Source organism: Phocoena phocoena, chromosome 3, assembly GCF_963924675.1.
Source record: "Phocoena phocoena chromosome 3, mPhoPho1.1, whole genome shotgun sequence".
Classification (NCBI taxonomy): Eukaryota; Metazoa; Chordata; class Mammalia; order Artiodactyla; family Phocoenidae; genus Phocoena; species Phocoena phocoena.
In genome coordinates, this window is record NC_089221.1 from 118,857,182 (window position 1) to 118,878,913 (window position 21,732).

General features: G+C 40.9%; 1 protein-coding gene across 1 annotated transcript; it reads left to right on the plus strand.

The window, feature by feature from the left end:
* Positions 1-18,369: 18,369 nt before the first annotated feature.
* On the plus strand, positions 18,370-21,316 carry LOC136120282 (protocadherin gamma-C3). Its single transcript, XM_065873722.1, has 2 exons — positions 18,370-20,816; positions 21,256-21,316. The coding sequence occupies exons 1-2, from the start codon at positions 18,370-18,372 to the stop codon at positions 21,314-21,316; spliced, it is 2,508 nt and encodes an 835-aa protein (XP_065729794.1).
* Positions 21,317-21,732: the final 416 nt, after the last annotated feature.

Genomic DNA, 21,732 nt, shown 5'->3' on the forward strand with positions numbered 1-21,732 from the left:
GACTCTCAACCACTGCGCCACCAGGGAAGCCCAGTGAATTCCATTTTGTCTTCCAGGTCACATAGCTGTTCTTCTGCTTCAGTTACTCTGCTGTTGATTCCTTCTAGTGTATTTTTCATTTCAGTTATTGTATTGTTCATCTCTCGTTTTTTGTTCTTTAATTCTTTAATTCTTCTAAGTCTTTGTTAAACATTTCTTGCATCTTCTCGATCTTTGCCTCCATTCTTTTTCTGAGGTCCTGGATCATCTTCACTATCATTATTCTGAATTCTTTTTCTGGAAGGTTGCCTATCTCCACTTCATTTAGCTGTTTTTCTGGGGTTTTATCTTGTTACTTCCTCTGGTACATAGTCCTCTGCCTTTTCATTTTGTTTATCTTTCTGTGCCTGTGGTTTTCATTCCACAGGCTGCAGGATTGTAGTTCTTGCTTCTGTTCTCTGCCCTCTGGTGGATGAGGCTATCTAAGAGGCTTGTGCAAGCTTCCTGATGGGAGGGACTGATGGTGGGTAGAGCTGGCTGTTGCTCTGGTGGGCAGAGCTCAGCAAAACTTTAATCCACTTGTCTGCTGATGGGTGGGGCTCAGTTGCCTCCCTGTTGGTTGTTTGGCCTGAGGCGACCCAGCACTGGAGCCTACAGGCTCTTTGGTGGGGCTAATGGTGGACTCCTGAAGGGCTCACACTAAGGAGTACTTCCCAGAACTTCTGCTGTCAGTGTCCTTGTCCCTGTGGTGAGCCACAGCTGTCCTCTGCCTCTGCAGGAGACCCTCCGGCACTAGCAGGTAGGTCTGGTTCAGTCTCCTATGGGGTCACTGCTCCTTCCCCCTGGGTCCTGATATGCACACTATTTTGTGTGTGCCCCCCAAGAGTGGAGCCTCTTGTTTCCCCCAGTCCTGTCAAACTCCTGCAATCAAATCCCACTAGCCTTCAAAGTCTGATTCTCTGGGAATTCCTCCTCCCGTTGCCAGACCCCCAGGTTGGGAAGCCTGATGTGGGGCTCAGAACCTTCACTCCAGTGGGTGGACTTCTCTGGTATAACTGTTCTCCAATTTGTGAGTCACCCACCCAGCAGTTATGGGATTTACTTTTATTGTGATTGTGCCCCTCCTACGGTCCCATAGCAGCTTCTCCTTTGTCTTTGGATGTGGGGTATTTTTTGGCGAGTTCCAGTGTCTTCCCGTTGATGATTGTTCAGCAGTTAGTTGTGATTCCAGTGCTCTCGCAAGAGGCAGTGAGTGCCCGTCCTTCTACTTTGCTATCTTGAACCAATGTCCTGTCACTGTTTTCTACTTTAGCAGTTCTAATAAGTGTATGATATCTCTTGGTGGTTTTAATTTACATTTCTATAATGGCTAATGATATTGAATCTTTTCATATTCTTATTTGTCACCACTTCTTCAGTGAGACGTCTGTTTTTGTGTTTTGCCCATTTTCTATTTGGATTTTTTATTACTGTTGAATTTTGAGAGTTATTTCTATATTCTACATATGAGTCTTTTGTCAGATACGTGGTTTGGAGATATTGTCTTCCCGTCTATAGCTTGTCTTTTTATCCCCTAACAGGATCTTCCTAAAGCAAAAGTTTTAAGTTTCAGTGAAGTGCAGTTTATATTTTGGATCACGCTTTTGGTGTCAGGTCTAGAAACTGTTCACATACCCTAATCCCTGAGGATTTTTCTCCTATGTTATCTTCTAAAATAGGGGCATTTAGGTATTTATCCAAGAAATAAAAAGCATATTCTGTCTTCAGGTTGAGAGTCAATTTTTGATCTATGGATGACCAATTGTTTCAGTACCATTTGTTGAAAAGACTACACTTCCTACATTGAATGACTTTTGCAATTTTGTCAAAAGTCACTTGGCCATGGGAGTTCCTGGTGGTCCAGTGGTTAAGACTCAGTGCTTTCCTCTTCCAAAATATAGCAGAGGGAGGAGCACTCCCAAACTCATTCTATGAGGCCACCATCACCCTGATACCAAAACCAAAGATGTCACAAAGAAAGAAAACTACAGGCGAATATCACTGATGAACATAGATGCAAAAATCCTCAACAAAATACCAGCAGACAGAATCCAACAGCACATTAAAAGGATCATACACCATGATCAAGTGGGGTTTATTCCAGGAATGCAAGGATTCTTCAATATACACAAATCAATCAATGTGATACACCATATTCACACATTGAAGGAAAAAAAAACATGATCATCTCGATGCAGAGAAAGCTTTCGACAAAATTCAACACCCATTTATGATAAAAACCCTGCAGAAAGTAGGCAGAGGGAACTTTCCTCAACATAAGAAAGGCCATATGTGACAAAGCCACAGCCAACATTGTCCTCAATGGTGAAAAACTGAAACCATTCCCACTAAGATCAGGAACAAGACAAGGTTGCCCACTCTCACCACTCTTATTCAACATAGTTTTGGAAGTTTTAGCCACAGCAATCATAGAAGACTCAGTGCTTTCACTGCCATGGCCTTGGTTCCATCCCTGTTCAGAGAACTAAGATCCAGCAAGCCACGTGGCCAAAAAAAACAAACAAACAAAAACCCCAAAACAAACAGAAGAAAAACACTTGGCCAAACTAAGTTGAAGGGAGGGGTATGCTGGGACTTAAAGATGTTTTTTATTCCTCAGGAAATGGAAGCATGCAGGAGTTAGTAACAACCATGTTAAGACCACAGAGGAGGCAGGCAGCCTTAGTGTGGAGCTATACCAGGAAGAATACCATTGTATGTTAAATAGAGGAAGGAAAGAAATCAGGTCCTTTGTGACATATTTATGCTACTGGAGCAAACTAATCATGACACCTACTTGCTTCCAGACTTGAGTTGTGTGAACGAGTAAATTTTTATGGCTTAAAAAAAAAAAAACTAGTTGGCCTTACTTGTGTGGGTCTATTTCCCTGTTCTCTGTTTTGTTTCGTTGCACTATGTGTGTGTGTCTCTTCCAACACCCCACTGTTTTGATTACTATAATATTTTGTAAGTCTTAAAATTGGTTAGAGTAATACCTCCCACTTTTTCTTCTTTTTGAAGATTGTTTTAGCTATTCTATAGGGCCTGTGCCTTTACATATAAATTTTGGAATAAGCTTGTCTATATTACAAAACATTTGCTCGTGTTTTGATAGGAGTCACAACCTAGAGATCAAAGTGGGGGGAACTGACATCTTTACTGTATTGAGTCTTCCAATCCATGAACATTGTATGTCACTCTCTCCATTTATTTACTCTTTAATTTCTTTCATCAGCATTTTTTAAGTTTCAGCCTACAAGTTCTGTGTATATTTTGTTAGAGTTATATCTAAGAATTTCACTTTTTGAACAATTGTAAATGGTGCTGGGTTTTTCATTTCAATTCCACGTGTTCATTGACAGTATATAGAAATAGAATAGATTTCAATATGTTGATCTTGTATCCTATGACCTTGCTGAAGTCACTTTCTGGTTCTAGGAGTTTTCTTGTAGATTCCTTGGGATTTTGTATGTAGACAATCATGTCATCTGCAGATAGCACAGTACTACTTCTTTGTTTCAATCTGTATGTCCTTTCTTTTCCTAGCCTACTGCACTGTCTAAAACTTCTAGTATTATGCTGAAAACGAATAGTGACAGTGGACATCTTTGGCTTGTTCCTAACCTTAGGTGGGGGGAATTTAGTCTTCTACTGTTAAGTATAATGTTTGCTTTAGGTTTGTGTGGATGCTCTTTATTGAGGAAGATCTCCCCTATTCCTTGTTTTCTGAGAGTGTCTTTTTCTTTTTCATAAATGGGTGTTAAATTTTGTCACATGTTTTTTCTGCATCCATGTATATGATCACGTGGTTTTTCTTATTTAGCCTGTTGATACAGTGAATTACATTAACTAATTTTCAAATATTGAACCAGGCTTGCATCCCTGGAATAAACTCCACTTGGTCATGAAGTGTAGTTCTTTTTGCATATTGCCGAATTCTGTTTGCTAATGATTTGTAAAGGGTTTTTGTACCTACGTTCATGAGGAATATTGGTTTGTAGTTTTCTCTTTTTTTGTGTGCTTTATTTGTTTGCCTTCTGATATCAGAGTAATAGTTGCTTCATAAAATGAAATGGAAAGTGTTTTCTGCTCTTCTGTTTTCTCAGAGAGATTGTAGAATTGGTGTTAATTCTTCTTTAAAAATTTGGTAGAATTCTCCAGTACAACCATCTGGGCTTAGAGATTTGGGGAATTTTTAAACTATGAATTCAATTTCTTTACTAGCTATAGGACTATTTAGATTATCCATTTTATATTGGGTAAGTTGTGGCAGCTTTTATTTTTGAGCAAGTGGTCCATTTCATCTAAACTGTCAAGTTTAGATGCAAACAGTTGTTCATAATATTCCCTTATAGTCCTTTTAATGTTTGTTGGGTCTGTAGTGATATCCCCTGTTTCATTGTGGATATTGGTTTGTCAGTCTTGCTAGAGTTTGTCAATTTATTTACCAGTTTTACTGCTTTTCAGAGAACCAGCTTTTTGTGCCATTGATTTTCTCTATTGTTTTTCTGTTTTCAGTTTTATTGATTTCTATTTTTATTTTAAAATAGTCTTATTGAGATATAATTCACATATCATAAACTTCACCCATTTTAAGGGTGACAAGTTAGGCCAGTTTTGGTACTTTGTACTGCTATGCAACCATCCTCACTATCCAGTTTTAGAACATTTCCTTTACCCCAGAGATTTCCTTTGTGTCTGTTTGCAGTTAATTCCCACTCCACGCTGAGCCCCAGGCAACCACTGGCTTGATTTCAGTCTCCATAGTTTTTCCTTTTGTAGAAATTTCATATAAAATACGTAGTTTTTTTGTGTTAGCTTTTTTCACTTAGCATAATATTTTTGAGGTTCTTCCATATTGTAGTATGTATCAGCACTTCATTCCTTTTATTGTTGAATAGTATTTCATTATAAGGTTATATACCACATTTTGTTTATCCATTTAACCATTGATGGACATTTGGGTTGATTCCAGTTTGGGGCTATTGTGAAAAATGTTGCTTTGAACATTTGCTACAAGTCTTTTTATGAACATATGCTTTAACTTATCTTGGATATATACCTAGGAGCTCAATTTGATTGATTTCTTTTTTTAAATAAATTTATTTATTTATTTATGGCTGCGTTGGGTCTCCATTGCTGCATGCGGACTTTCTCTAGTTGCGGTGAGCATGAGCTATTCTTTGGTCCAGTGCACAGGCTTCTCATTGTGGTGGCTTCTCTTGTTGTGGAGCATGGGCTCTAGGCACGCGGGTTCTAGAGTGCAGACTCAGTAGTTGTGGCACATGGGCTTAGTTGCTCCACGGCATATGGGATCTTCCCGGACCAGGGCTCGAACCCGTGTCCCCTGCATTGGCAGGTGGATTCTTAACCACTGTGCCACCAGGGAAGTCCCAATTTGATTGATTTCTGCTATTGAATTTATTATTTTTTGCTTCTGCTCGCTTTGTGTTTATATAGCTCTTTTTCTAGTTTCTTGAGGTGAGATCACAGTTTATTGATTTGAGAATTTTTATCTTTATTTAGTACTATATATTTCCCTCTAGGAATACTTTAGTTGCATCCCATAAATTTTGATACATTGTATCTTCATTATCATTCCATAAGTGTATTTTTAAATTTTCTTTAAGACTTACTCTTTAGCCCATGGATTATTTAGAATTGTTTATTTCCAAATGTTTGGCGATTTTCCTGTTGACTTTGTTACTGAATTTTAGTTTAATTTCATGATGTTCAGAGCATATATTTTGTGTGATTTCCATTCTTTTAAAATTGTTGAGTTTTGTTTCCTGACCCTGGGTACAATCAGAATGTTCCATGGGTACTTGAATAGAATATGTATTCTGTTTTGGAGGGGGATGTTCTGTAAGTGTCAATTAGGCCCTATAAGTTAATGGTGTTCCTTACTTTTTTGATATTCTAGTTAGTAATTCTATCAGTTATTGAAAAAGTTTTATCAAATGTTCACTTCTTATACTTTTTTGTTAGTAGTTCTGTCAATTATTGTCAAATTGAAGTCTCTACCTGTATTTTGGTGGATGCATCTTTTTTACCTTTCAGTTGTATGTTTTTGCTTAAATGTATTTTGAAGTTCTGTTGTTAAGTACATACACATTTAAGATGGCTATATCTTGCTGGTGGACTGACGCTCTTACCATTATATAATGTCCCTCTTTGTCCCTTTTAATTTTCTTTGGGTAAATAGACATATGAGATTGTTAAATATTCTTGATACTTGATACATTGACCTTTTCGTCATTTTGTAATATCTCTCTTTATCTCTGCTAATATATCTCATCTTAAGGCCTAATTTTTTCTGATATTAATGTGGTCACTCCAGCTTTCTTATAATTAGTGCTGCATAGTATATCTTTTTCAATTCTTTATATATAAAGTATTTTTTCTGAAGGACATAGTTGAGGCTTTTTTATCTACCACTGATCTTTAATTGGCATGTTCAGCTCACTTACATTTAGTGGAATATTGATATGATTATGTCCACCATTGTGCTCTTTGTTTTCTCCTTGTCCATGCATTGTTTTTTTTCCTTATGGAACTTTTTATTAATAATTTTTATTTTATATTGGAGTATAGTTGATTTACAGTGTTGTGTTAGTTTCAGGTGTACAGCTAAGTGATTCAGTTATACATATACATATATCCATTCTTTTTCAGATTCTTTTCCCATATAGGTTATTACAGAATATTGAGTACATTTCCCTGTGCTATACAGTAGGACTGTGTTGATTACCTATTTTAGATATAGTAGTATGTGTATGTTAATCCTAAACTCATAATTTATCCCTCCCTGACATGTTTCCACTTTAGTAACCATAAGTTTGTTTTTGAAGTCTCTGAGTCTGTTTCTGTTTTGTATATAAGTTCTTTGTATTACTTTTTAAAAAATTCCACAGATAAGTGATATCATATTATGTTTATCTTTCTCTGTCTGATGTACTTCACCTAGTATAATATTCTCTAGGTGCATCTATGTTGCTGCAAATGGCATTATCTCATTCTTTTTTATGGCTGAGTAATATTCCATGGTGTGTGTGTGTGTGTGTGTGTGTGTGTGTGTGTGTGGTGTGTGTGTAAGTGTAATTGCACATCTTCCTTATCCATTCCTCCATCAATGGACATTTAGGTTGGTTCCATGTCCTGACTATTGTAAATAGTGCTGCAATGAACTTTGGGGTACATGTATCCATGAGGTTGATATATATATATATATATATATATATATATATAGTGTGTGTATATATATATATAGTATGTATACAGGATTGTTTTAAGTTGCTTGTCTTTTAATTGCAAATGCACTTTCAATATCCTGCATTTGTACTCTGCTTTTCTCACGATTGCTGGTTTTTTTTTTTTTTTTTGCGATACGTGGGCCTCTCACTGCTGTGGCCTCTCCCATTGTGGAGCACAGGCTCCGGACACGCAGGCTCAGCGGCCATGGCCCACGGGCCCAGCCGCTGCCACGGCATGTGGGATCTTCCCAGACCGGGGCACGAACCCATGTCCCCTGCATCGGCAGGCGGACTCTCAACCACTGCGCCACCAGGGAAGCCCACGATTGCTGGTTTTGATAGCATATTTGTGTGTGGATGATTTCCTTCATTTACTGTATGTTTGCATTTACCAGTGAGCTTTCCCATTTGTAATTTTCTTGTTTCTATTTGTGGCCTTTTCTTTTCCACCTAGAGAAGTTCCTTTAGCATTTGTTCTAAAGCTGGTTTGTTGGTGCTGAATTCTCTTAGCTTTTGCTTGTCTGTAAAGATTTTGATTTTTCTGTCAAATCTGAATAAGAGCCTTGCTGGGTAGAGTAACCTTGGTTGTAGGTTTTCCCCTTTCCTCACTTTAAATGTATCATGCCACTCCCTTCTGGCCTGCAGAGTTTCTGCTGAAAAATCAGCTGATAAAGTTATGGGGGTTCCCTTGTATGTTATTTGTTGCTTTACGCTCACTGCTTTTATTATTTTTTCTTTGTCTTTAATTTTTGTGAGTTTGATTAATATGTGTCTCTGCGTGTTCCTCCTTGGGTTTATGCTGTATAGGACTGTCTGCACTTCCTGGACTTGAGTGAATGTTTCCTTTCCCATGTTAGGGAAGTTTTCAGCTATAATCTTTTCAAATATTTTCTCGGGCCCTTTCTCTCTCTCTCTTCTCCTTCTGGGACCTCTATAATGTGAATGTTTGTGCATTTAACACTATCCCAGAGGTCTCTGAGACTGTTCTCATTTCTTTTCATTGTTTTTTCTTTACTCTGTTCCACAGCAGTGATTTCCACCCATCTGTCTTGCAGGTCACTTGTTTGTTCTTCTGCCTCATTTATTCTGCTATTGATTCCTTCTAGTGTATTTTTCATTTCAGTTGTTGTATTGTTCATCTCTGTTTCCTTGTTCCTTAGATCTTCTAGTTCTCTGTTAAACATTTCTTGTATCTTCTTGGTCTGTGCCTCCATTCTTTTTCTGAGATCTTGGATCATCTTTACTATCATCTCTGAATTCTTTTTCAGGTAGGTTACCTATCTCCACTTCACTTAGTAGTTCTTCTGGGTTTTTATCTTGTTCCTTCATCTGGAATGTATTTCCCTGCCGTCTCATTTTGTCTAACTTTCTGTGGTTGTGGTCTCCTTTCCACAGGCTGCAGGATCGTAGTTCTTCTTGCTTCTGGTGTCTGCCTCCTGGTGGGTGAGGTTGGGTCCAGGTGCTTGTGCAGGCTTCCTTGTGGGGAGGGACTGGTGCCTGCCCGCTGGTGGGTGGAGTTGGGTCTTCTCCCTCTGATGGGGAGGGCCATGTCAAGGGGTGTGTTTAGCGGTGACTGTGAGCTCAGTACAAGTTTAGGCAGCCTGACTGCTGATGGATGGGGCTGTGTTCCCCATCACTGTTTTTTTGGCCTGAGGGGTCCCAGCACTGGAGCCTGCAGGCTGTTGGCAAGGTCTCAGTGCCAAAATGATGACCTCCAGGAGAGCTCATGACAATCAGTATTCCCTGGGGCCTCCGCCACCAGTGTCCTTACCCCCACAGTGAGCCACAGCCAACCCCACCTCCCCAGGAGACCTTCCAAGACCTGCAGGTAGGTCTAGCTCAGGCTTGTATGGAGTCATTGCTTTGTGCTGTGTCCCAGTGCATGTGAAATCTGTGTGCATCTTCCAAGAGTGGAGTCTTCATTTCCCCTAGTCTTGTGGAGCTCCTGCACTCAAGCCCCACTGTCCTTAAAAGCCAAATGCTCTGGGGGCTCCTCCTCCCAATACAAGACCCTCAGACTGGGGAGCCTGACATGGGGCTCAGAACTCTCACTCCTCTGGGTGATCCTCTGCGATATAATTTTTTTTCCAGTTTGTGAGTTGCCTACCCAGTGGGCATGGGATTTCTTCTTCCTTTTTTTATTTTTATTTTTTGCCATGCCATGCAGCTTGCAGGATATCAATTCCCTGACCAGGGATTGAACCCGGGCCACTGCAGTGAAAGCATCAAATCCTAACCACTAGACTACCAAGGAACTCCCTATGGGATTTCTTTATATCATGAAAGTGCTACTCCTAACATCTTGTTGTGGCTTCTTCTTTGTCTTTGGATGTAAAATATCTTTTTTGGTTGGTTCCAGTCTTTTTTGTTGATGGTTGTTCAGCAGTTGGGATTTTGGTGTTTTCGTGAGAGGAAGTGGGCTCAAGTTTTTCTACTCCACCAATTTGTCTGGAATCAAGGGGCTGCTTTTAGTTTGGGTGCTTGCTGCCTCTTTCCTCAGTGTGTGCTGTCCGTTATCCCCTTGATATGGTGTGTGTAGGTGCAGCAGCCTCGCGTGCGCTTCTGGTTTGGTGAGGGCAGCAATTGGTGTCTGTTCACTGCCCATGTGTGCTCTCCATCCATTGTTAATTTCTTCTTTGATTGTTTCCTGCCTTCTTGGTTATTGTTTAGTATTCTGTTTTGTCTCTGATATTAGTTTATTAAGTATCTCTTTGATTTTTTAAGTGTTTGTTCTGGGGTTTACACTATACATCTTTAACTTATGATCATAAATGTAACAGAATTTGAGTAATGTTACACCACTTTAACAGTATACTTCCATTTCCCCTACTTTGTTTTTTAGTGCCATTGTTGCCACACATTTTACTACTGTAGTATTTTAAGCCCCACAGTATGTTGTTATTATTTTTGCTTTAGGTAATCATTTATCTTTTAAAGAAATTTAAACATGAAAAGTCTTTAATATGCAACCTACATTTTTATCATTTCTGTCACTGATTCCTTACACAGACCCAAGTTTCCATCGGTGTCACTTTTCCTTTCGACTAAAGAGCTTTCTTTAATGTTTCTTGTAGTATAGATCTTCTGGTTATATATTTTCTAGGTTTTTGTTTGTCTGAACAAAAAATCTGTATTTTACTTTCATTTTTGAAAGGTACTTTTGCTAAATATAGAATTCTAGGTTGCCAATTTTTTTCTTTCAGCACTTTAAATATATTCTTCCTCTTTCTTCTGCCTTGCATTATTTTTGATGCAAAGTCTGCAATCTTATGTTTGTTCTTCTGTATTTCCTCTGACTGCTTCTAAATTTTTCTCTTTATCAATGGATTTTAGAAATTTGATTATGATGGACCTTGGTGTATTTTTCTTTATTGTGTTTTCTTTATGGTGCATTTTCTTTGTGGTGTGTTTAATCCTACTTGGGGTAGCATACTTGAACTTCTTGATTCTGTGGGTCTATAATTTTCTTTAGATTTAGGAAGTTTGAGGCTATATTTATTCAAATACTATTTATCACATGCACACACACACATACAAAATTAGAGAACTCCAATTTCACTTATGTTAGACCACTTGATATTTTCCCATAGGTTGCTGAAACACTGTTCATTTTTTAAAATCTTTTTTTCTCTGAAAATTGCCTCCAGGTAAAATAACAGAGATCCTGGGGCTCATCTCATTGCTTCCCTTCTCTCAGTCTTGCACTCCTTTTGAGCCAATGGCTAAAAGCATTTTTCTACATATTTTCATCAATTTTCTATTTGTTTATAGTGGTATGGCTAGTTCCACATTGTCAGAAGAAAAGGTTTTCACTTTGCTTTTTTTTTTTTTTTTTTGCGGTATGCGGGCCTCTCACTGCTGTGGCCTCTCCCGCTGCGGAGCACAAGCTCTGGACACGCAGGCTCAGTGGCCATGGCTCACGGGCCCAGCTGCTCTGCGGCACGTGGGATCCTCCCGGACCAGGGCACAAACCTGTGTCCCCTGCACTGGCAGGGAGACTCTCAACCACTGCACCACCAGGGAAGCCATTCACTTTGCTTTTTGCACTAACAATATATTCTGGAAATCATTCTATATCATTTTACAAAGATCTTTCTTTGTAGCTTCATAAAACTCATTGTATGTGTACGTATCATAGTATATTCAACTAACTATAGTTTTCCATTTAGGTAGCTTTCAGTCTTTTTGCAGTTACAAATAATGCTGTAATGAATGACCTGGTTCATATATGTATTTTCATAATTTTTGTGGTAAATATATTTAGGGTAAATTTCTAAAAGTGTGATTGCTAAGTCATAGGGCAAGTGCATATGTAGTTCTGTTAGGTATAACTATTTCCCTATATACAGATTGTACCATTTTGCATTCCAATAGAGGAGAATGTTTATTTTCCCATAGCCTCATCTATAGAATATGTTGTCAAGCTTTTTAATTTTTGCCAATCTGATCAGTTTTTTTTTTGTTTTTGTTTTTGTTTTTTTTTTGTGGTACGTGGGCCTCTCACTGCTGTGGCCTCTCCCGTTGGGGAGCACAGGCTCCGGACGCGCAGGCTCAGCGGCCATGGCTCACGGGCCCAGCCGCTCCGCGGCATGTGGGATCTTCCCAGACCGGGGCACGAACCCGTGTCCCCTGCATCGGCAGGCGGACTCTCAACCACTGCGCCACCAGGGAAGCCCTGATCAGTTTTTAAAATCTCAAAATCATTTTAATTCGAATTTCTCTCATTACTGTTGAAGTTAAATACCTTTTCATATGTTTAAGAGCCAGTTTATCTTTCTAAAAGTTGTTCATGTTTTATATTCATTATTCTATTTTCTATCTTCTAGATTTTTTTTAGTATTTTCTTTTAGAAAGTTACTTATATGTTTAGAGATATTAGCCCTTTGTCCAAGATATAAGTTGCAAATATTTTCTCCTAGCTTGTCATTTGCCTTCAACTTTGTTTATGGTATTTTTGCACTGCAGTGTTTTTCCCCCTTTATTTTTATGTAACCAAATGAATTGGTCCTTTTCTATATTGCACTTAGGTTTTGAGTCATAGTTAGAAAGCCTTGTCCCACACTCAGGTTGTAGAAAAATCCATCAGTTTTCTTCTAGTATTTGTATGGTATTTTGGTTTGTACATTTAGATCCTGATCTATATGGACTTTATTCTTGTGTGTGCTGAGGTATGGAACTAATTTTATCTTTTTTTCTTTTTTTTCTAAGTGGCATCCAGTTGTCCCAGTACATAAAAAGTACATAAAACTTCATCCTTTTCTTGGTGATTTGAGATTGCATCTATATCATGTACTAAACTTCTATCTTGCCAGAAGGTTTTAAAGATCAGAAAGTCACACTTCTTTCTCACTCAAAGTTATCATTATATATTGAAGTCAATTACTTCGTTTAGAAATATAACTCAGCCGTACAAGGCTACCTGTTTCAAAAAATTGATAATAATTTAGGTAACAATATAATAGCATGCTGGGGAAAAATTAAACAAATTTCATCTCTCTAAGGAGACTTAAGGTCTCTTGGGATATTTTCATATGGACAAATTTAGCAATTTTTTGCGGGTAGTTTCCTGACATATTTCAGCTTTGTGGTATAATAAACAGTAATAAACTTTGACCTCTAAATCACTGATTGTAGTTCCAAAATATTTTAGTGAAATAATTTCTTATTCTTAAGGTTCATAGATCATCTTTTCAAATCAAAGTATGCAAAATATTTTCTCACATAAATAAACTTCAGATGAGCTTCATGGAAATATTAAGGCTAAACCATTCAGCTTCCACCAAATCCTTGAATATCCCACCTGTCTGCATCGTGGTACATGTTGATCTATTGATTATCTGTTTTTATATAATTTCTACTTAAATTATCCCTTAATTTGACCTTAGGATGTTCCTCAAATCAGCAAATTAGATTGAATTCAAAGATTACTAGATGATATTTAGGCTTTTAGGGGATAATACATATGTTTTTCCTTGAATTCATTAATTTAATAGTATCATGAATAAGATTTTTTGATATTATTAATCCTCTTGGAATAAATAATATTAGGTAGTTACCTAATATTTTAAAAATAATATTAGGCAATACTTATGGAGAGCTTCTCTGTGCCAGGCAAGACCATTTTCATGGGCATGTGAACTGTGCAGTCATACTGGTTCCCAACCTTAGAAGGGCCCTGCATTTGGTTTAATGCTCTTCTGTCATCATCTTGAAATTGTACTAATTTTTTAACAGGGAGTCCCCTGTTTTCATTTTGTGCTTGTCCCGCAAATTATGTAGCCAGTCCTGGTACCAAGCACTGTGTTTAGCAAGGAGAGTATATAATTTAATATATATTTTTGAAAGATTCTTCAGGTTTTCACATGTGAAATGGAGTTTAGGGAAAGCAAAAGAGGAAGTAAGACCAGAGAGGAAGCTGACAGTATTAAGGTGACTTTGTCTCAGGTGGTAGCGGTAGAGGGGAAAGTAATTGATAGATTCAAAGTATATTTTGGAGGTAGTAAGCATTGACATGAACTGGTAATGAATTAAATGTTGGAATGTAGAAAAAGATGTTAAGGATGACCTGAGAATTTTTTTTAATAAATTTATTTATTTATTTTTGGCTGTGTTGGGTCGTCGTTTCTGTGCGAGGGCTTTCTCTAGTTGTGGCGAGTGGGGGCCACTCTTCATCGCGGTGCGCAGGCCTCTCACTATCGCGGCCTCTCTTGTTGCGGAGCACAGGCTCCAGACACGCAGGCTCAGTAGTTGTGGCTCACGGGCCCAGTTGCTCCGCGGCATGTGGGATCTTCCCAGACCAGGGCTCGAACCTGTGTCCCCTGCATTGGCAGGCAGATTCTAAACCACTGCGCCACCAGGGAAGCCCTGACCTGAGAATTTTTGACTAGACTAGAAGTGCCCATTATTAGATGAGGAACTTTGGAGACAGAACATTTTTGAGGGTGTGGTTAAGAGTTGGATGTGACGTTATGCTAAGTGAAAGAAGCCAGATACAGAAGGCTATGCATTTAAAAAAATTTTTTTAATTGAAGTATAGTTGATTTACAGTGTGGCAGCAGAGTGACTCAGTTACACACATATACATTCTTTTTTATATTCTTTTCCACTATGGTTTATCCCAGGAGATTGGGTATAGTTCCCGGTGCTATACGGTAGGACCTTGTTGTTTATCCATTCTATATGTAGTAGTTTGCATCAACCAACCCCAAACTTGCAGTCCATCCCTCTCTCTCTCCCTACCCCTTGGCAACCACAAGTCTGTTCTCTATGTCTATGAGTCTGCTTCTGTTTTGTAGATAAGTTCATTTGTGCCATTTTTTAGATTCCACATATAAGGGATATCATATGGTATTTGTCTTTCTCTTTCTAACTTAGTTTGATAATCTCTAGTTGCATCCATGTTGCTGTAAGTGGCATTATTTTCTTTTTTTATACTGTGTAATATTCCATTGTATATATGTACCACATCTTCTTTATCCATTCATCCGCCAACGGACATTTAGGTTGTTTCCATGTCTTGGCTATTGTGAATAGTGCTGCTATGAATATAGGGAGGCATGTATCTTTTTTGAATTATAGTTTTGTCCAGATATACGCCCAGGATTGGGATTGCTGGATCATATGGTAATTCTATTTTTAGTTTTCTGAGGAACCTCCAAACTGTTTTCCATAGTGGCTGCACTAACTTACATTCCCACCAACAGTTTAAGAGGGTTCCCTTTTCTCCACACCCTCTCCAGCATGCGTTATTTGTAGACTTTTAAATGATGGCCGTTCTGACCGGTGTGAGGTGGTACCTCATTTGCAGCTTTGATTTGCATTTCTCTAATGATTAGTGATGTTGAACATCCAAAAGGCTATGCATTTTATAATTCCCTTTTTTTGTGAAATTTCTAGAAAAAGGAAAACTATATAGAAAATCGATCAGTGGCTGCCTGAAGCTGGGGGTGAGAGCAAGGATTGACTGCAGACAGGCATGAAGGATTTTGGGGGTTGATGGGAGTGTTCTAAAATTGGATTGTAGTATTGGTTGTGTAAATGTATAAAACGGCTAAAAATCATTGATTGTCCAAGTGAGCTGTATGGTAAGTACAAAGCTGTTCAAAGACTAAAATAAAAGATTGAGATACCGGTGATTATGTCAAGGAGTACTATTATTATTCCCATTTTATAGATAAAGAAAATAAAATTTAGAAATAAAAGCTTCATGGTTACATAGCTACTAAGTATAATGTCCAGTGTTGGAACTCAAGTCTTTTTGACACGAAGCCCTCACTGTTGAACACTATAATAGATTCACTTTCTATTTTAAAATTGTTTGCTGCATCTTGTTGATCTAAGGCTCTCTTGGAATTATAAAACAGAGAGGAAAGAAGATAAGAGACTGGAAAATTCCATTGATCCTGTACACTGGTACTTCCATTTCCCCTGGATATAGGTGACAGCAAGTTTTATGTCCAGTGTGAGTTATATTACCACACCTTGCTTGACTCTTTGACAAACTATGTTTTCTCTTTCAAATCATTAGGTTAAGAAATAGTTTCACTAGCGCCACTGGTAGCTTAAAAGACTGACTGTATCTTCCAAAAATGCTTTCTCCTAGGGAAAATGGATACACACGAATATATATAGTGCTTACTGCATGTAATGATTACTATGCCATTAGCATAAAGATTGCTATATTTAAGCCTTAAGTATGGGGAGATGTTGGTCCAAGGGTACACATTTTCAGTTATAAAATGAATGAGTTCTGGAATCCGATGTACAGCATGGTGACTCTAGTTAACCATCTTGTAGTGTAGCTTGAAATTTGTTAAGAGAGTAGGTCTTAAATGTTCTTACCACACGCCTTAAAAAATGGTAACTAGGTGAGGTGATGGATGTGTTAACTATATTGTGTTGATCATCTCACAGTATATACATATATTAAATCATCGTGTTTGACGGACCACACTGAAAGCAGTGTAATAACATTGAGAGAAGGGGAAGGCTTGAGCACTTGGATACTATGCAAAGGATTTGATATTTTATTTCAAGAGTAGTGAGTGAGATGCTGCTGAGAAGTTTTGAGCTGGAGAATCTTCTGATTCAATTAAAATTTTAAGATCACTCTTGCTACTGTAAACAATGGATCCAAGGAGGGTTCTGCTGGCTTATGAAGGGGTCTTAGGAAAACTATGGGCCTTATTGTTAAAGGGAAAACTACTTCAGCTTTTAAAAGCTAGTTTTTGAAAACCAGAATGTCAATTAAGTGATGGTAAATAGGGAAAAAAATGATTGATAAATTGGTATGTCTGAAAAACCTACTAGATCAGTGCTTCTCAAACTTTACATTCAAATCACCCTGGCTTTTTGTTAAAATGCAAATTCTGATTCAGTAGGTCTGGAGTGGGGCGTTTCTGCATTTCTAACAGCTCCCAGGTGATGCCCATGCCATTGGTCCTTGGCTCACACTGAGTAGCAAGTGGCTGGGCTACTATATATGTTCTAAATTCTATATTCTAATCTTCTAATACCTATCAGCCTTCTTGGTGGTATGGACAATTGTCAAATTTGAGTATTTAAAACTGGAGGTTTTAAGAGAGAAAGTATTGAGGACATAGAGAGACAGGTCAAATACGGCTTTTCATCTCTTCAATAAATATCCTATATATACTTCCTATATACCTATCTAACCTCTCTGCCTACCACCCTTCCTCAGGGTTCAGTTAAAATTCAGAAAGGACTATATGCAACCAAAGTGGTGTCCAAGATAAGCGTACAGAAATAGTATGAGGTTCTTTACATCTAGTATCTAATGGGGTGATGTGCATCATTAATTAGGACTTACTATGTGCCAGGATTTTATCTGCCTTATTCATTTAATAAGATAGGAACTCAGGAACCCTTAGAGGGTAGTTTCTTGTCTAAGGATGTACAACTCAGTTCTAACTTATATCGTAGCTGACTCTCTTATTCATTATCCTAATCATTACTATTTTGTTTGACTACAATCCTAAATGCAGAAAACTTCAGGCTCTTTATTCTGTGGCTAAAGGCTTTGTATTTCTGATATCCCAATCATTTTATAAAGGCCCCAGGTGGTAAATAAAACCTGGTCTTTTTTCTTTTTCTTTTATGTTTTTTTTTTGGGGGGGGAAGGGGAGTGAAGAGGGGGTATTATCCTTTATTAGCAATGCAACTTCTCTTTGTGGTATGCCATATGATCTTGAGAAACAAATTGATCAAGTAAAGGGAAACTTTAGAGATGCTCTCTGATTGAGGTTATGCTTGTTGGGACAAACAGAATAGAAATTTCACATTGCTCCCTGGTTGTTAAGAAATAAGAGCTAAGCAACAACATCCAATTTAAAAAGAAATCTGAATTGTACTTTTAAATTTCATAAAACAAAGTTAAACCAAACAGCTGGTAGCTCCTGTAGATTTTCTCTACTGAGGAAGTGACCCGTAGTTCTACAGTCTCATTTGGTAAAGATATAACTGAAATTATCAACACCTCCACAGAAATGCTAAATGCCTCGCCACAATATGGTCCAGCTAGGTAAGTTTTACCTAGTTCTCCAACAAACCAGATAACGTGTCATTTTCGGTTTGGTTTGAACCCCCTTCTTGGGGGTTGAAGTGTTAAAGTCAGCGGTTGAGGTGTTTAATAGGCCCTAGTTCGGCTTGAAGACTCGCAGAAAGGCCATCTCCATCACCCTGCAGTTAGCTTTACAGCTAAGGTGTGTTTCCGATGCGCGGATACTGCCAAGGAGCTCTGGCTGTAAACTCTGGAAGGAAGCCAAAGGAAAGAAGCTCCTGGCGCTAGCGCTGGTCCCGCTCAGTGAGCCGGGCGCTGGCGCATTTTTCGTGCAGTTATTGGCTGGGACTCTGCGTGCCGCTGTCGGCCAATGAAGAAGCTGGAGATCTGGCCCCGGCCCGTCCCCTCTTGGCGCCGCGGGATGAGGCAGAGACTGAATAGCCGGCGAGCAAATCAACGGCATCCAGAAAGCCATGTCCGACTCGGAGCCCAGCGCCCGAGCGTTAACCCGCTGAAAGTTTCTCAGGAAAGAAGCCGGGCCAATCTGGACCCCGCTAAGAGGAGCTGTCTTTGAGTGAGATGGTCCCAGAGGCCTGGAGAAGTGGGCTGGTAAGCACTGGGAGAGTGGTGGGAGTTTTGCTGCTTCTTGGTGCCTTGCATAAGGCTTCCGCCGCCGTCATTCGCTATGAGATCCTGGAGGAAAGAGAGAAGGGTTTCGCGGTGGGAAACGTGGTTAGGGACCTTGGCTTGGATCTCGGCAGCCTGTCAGCCCGCAGGCTCCGGGTGGTGTCCGGAGCTAGCCGAAGATTCTTTGAGGTGAACTGGGAGACGGGAGAGATGTTCGTGAACGACCGCCTGGATCGAGAGGAGCTATGTGGGACGCTGCCCTCCTGCACCATAACTCTGGAGTTGGTAGTGGAGAGGCCGCTAGAGCTGTTCAGCGCGGAAGTGGTGATCCAGGATATCAACGACAACAATCCCTCTTTTCCTACCCGGGAAATGAAATTGGAGATTAGCGAGGCTGTGGCGCCGGGGACGCGCTTTCCGCTCGAGAGCGCGCACGATCCAGATGTGGGAAGCAACTCTTTACAAACCTATGAGCTGAGCCGAAATGAGTACTTTGCGCTTCGCGTGCAGACGCGGGAAGACAGCACCAAGTACGCGGAGCTGGTGCTGGAGCGCGCCCTGGACCGGGAGCGAGAACCAGATCTCCAGCTGGTGCTGACAGCGTTGGACGGAGGAGCTCCGGCTCGCTCGGCCAGCCTTCCTATTCGAATCGTCGTGCTGGACGCGAATGACAATGCGCCCACCTTCAACCAGTCCTTGTACCGGGCGCGCGTCCTGGAGGATGCACCCCCCGGCACTCGCGTCGTGCAAGTCCATGCAACGGATCTGGATGAAGGCCCCAACGGCGAAATCATTTACTCCTTCGGCAGCCACAACCGCGCTGGCGTGCGGGAACTATTCTCCTTAGACCTTGTAACTGGGGTGCTGACCGTCAAGGGTCGACTGGACTTCGAAGACGCCAAACTCCATGAGATTTACATACAGGCCAAAGACAAGGGCGCCAGTCCTGAGGGAGCACATTGTAAAGTTTTGGTAGAGGTTGTGGATGTAAATGACAATGCCCCGGAGATCACAGTCACCTCCGTGTACAGCCCAGTCCCTGAGGATGCACCCTTAGGAACTGTCATTGCTTTGCTCAGTGTTACCGATCTGGATGCTGGGGAGAACGGGCTGGTGACTTGCGAGGTTCCACCAGGTCTCCCTTTTAGCCTTACATCTTCCCTCAAGAATTACTTTACTTTGAAAACCAGTGCAGCCCTGGATCGGGAGACTGTGCCAGAATACAACCTCAGCATCACGGCTCGAGACGCGGGAACCCCTTCCCTCTCAGCCCTCACGACAGTGCAGGTGCAAGTGTCCGACATCAACGACAACCCTCCACAATCTTCCCAGTCTTCCTACGATGTTTACGTTGAGGAAAATAACCTCCCCGGTGTTCCAATACTAAATCTAAGTGTCTGGGACCCTGACGCCCCGCAGAATGCTCGCCTTTCCTTCTTTCTCTTGGAGCAAGGAGCTGAAATAGGGCTAGTGGGTCGCTATTTCACGATAAATCGTGACAGTGGCGTCGTGTCATCCTTAGTGCCCCTGGACCATGAGGATCGGCGGGCGTTCGAATTAACAGCTCATATCAGCGATGGCGGCACTCCTGTCCTGGCCACCAATATCAGCGTGAACATATTTGTCACTGATCGCAATGACAATGCCCCCCAGGTCCTATACCCCCGGCCTGGCCAGAGCTCGGTGGAGATGCTGCCTCGAGGTACGTCTGCAGGCCACGTGGTCACGCGTGTGGTAGGCTGGGACCCGGATGCAGGGCACAACGCCTGGCTCTCCTACAGCCTCTTGGGAGCCCCCAACCAGAGCCTTTTTGCTGTGGGACTTCACACGGGTCAAGTCAGCACTGCCCGCCCAGTCCAGGATACAGATTCACCCAGGCAGACTCTCACGGTCTTGATCAAAGACAATGGGGAGCCGTCGCTGTCCACCACCGCGACCCTGACTGTGTCAGTAATCGAGGAATCTCCTGAAGCCCGAGCTGAGTTCCCCTCCGGCTCTGCCCCCAGGGAGCAGAATAAAAATCTCACCTTTTATCTACTTCTCTCTTTAATCCTGGTCTCCGTGGGGTTCGCAGTCACAGTATTGGGAGTGATCGTATTCAAAGTTTACAAATGGAAGCAGTCCAGGCACCTATACCGAGCTCCCGCGAGCTCCCTGTACCGAACACCAGGGCCTTCTCTGCACGCGGACGCCGTGCGGGGAGGCCTGTTGCCTCCACACCTTTACCATCAGGTGTACCTCACCACTGACTCGAGACGCAGCGACCCGCTGCTGAAGAAACCAGGTGCCGCCAGCCCACTGGCCAGCCGCCAGAACACTCTGCGGAGCCTCGATCCAGTGTTCTATAGGCAAGTGTTGGGTGCAGAGAGCTCCCCTCCCGGACAGGTAAGGGTTAGCAAGTCATCCTGGAATGATATTAATGCTTTTTTTTTTTTTTTTTTTTTTTTTTTTTTTTTTTTTATGCGTTACGCGGGCCTCTCACCGCCGTGGCCTTTCCCGTTGCGGAGGACAGGCTCCGGACGCGCAGGCCCAGCGGCCATGGCTCACGGGCCCAGCCGCTCCGCGGCACGTGGGATCCTCCCAGACCGGGGCACGAACCCGCGTCCCCTGCATCGGCAGGCGGACTCCCAACCACTGCGCCACCAGGGAAGCCCGATATTAATGCTTTTTGATTCCTGCATCAGTTTCAGGAAAGTATGTAGCCGCCTTTATTTTCCGTGATCAAGATGTTTTCCTAATGATGCATCCACATTTTCACTTGGCCTTTCTCAGATCAAACGTCGTGCCTTTGGGGGAGGGGGATGGCCCAGCTAGAGTGTGGTTTGTGGTCCCACACAGTGTGGAGTTAATTGACTTATCTGTGGACACAATTCACACCCTCAGTACTCACTTGCCATAGCAACTAACCAATCCTGCTAAAGGGCCATTAAGCTATAACTCACCATCTCAGCATTCAAGAGCTTAGCTTGGTGTCATTTGCATTGAGTACAAGCTGATGATATACCTCTAACCAGTGGCAGCTGCTAGGAATATAAAAACTACCTCATCTGTCCATCTTTCAAATGATTGCCACATCTGCATTAAAGCTAATGGTTTGCTGATAATTTTCCTTTGACTACACAGATACTGTACCTCATTCTCAGATGACTTTCTATGAAAGAAATAAAATTCTAGGGTCCTCCAAATTTTATTTCCAGCACAGTGCTGAAATTATGTGGACATTACTCACAAAAAAATTGTTATGGTAATACATGTGCATTATAGACAATTTGGAAAATATGTAAAAGTATAAGAAAAAATTAAAACTAATTATAT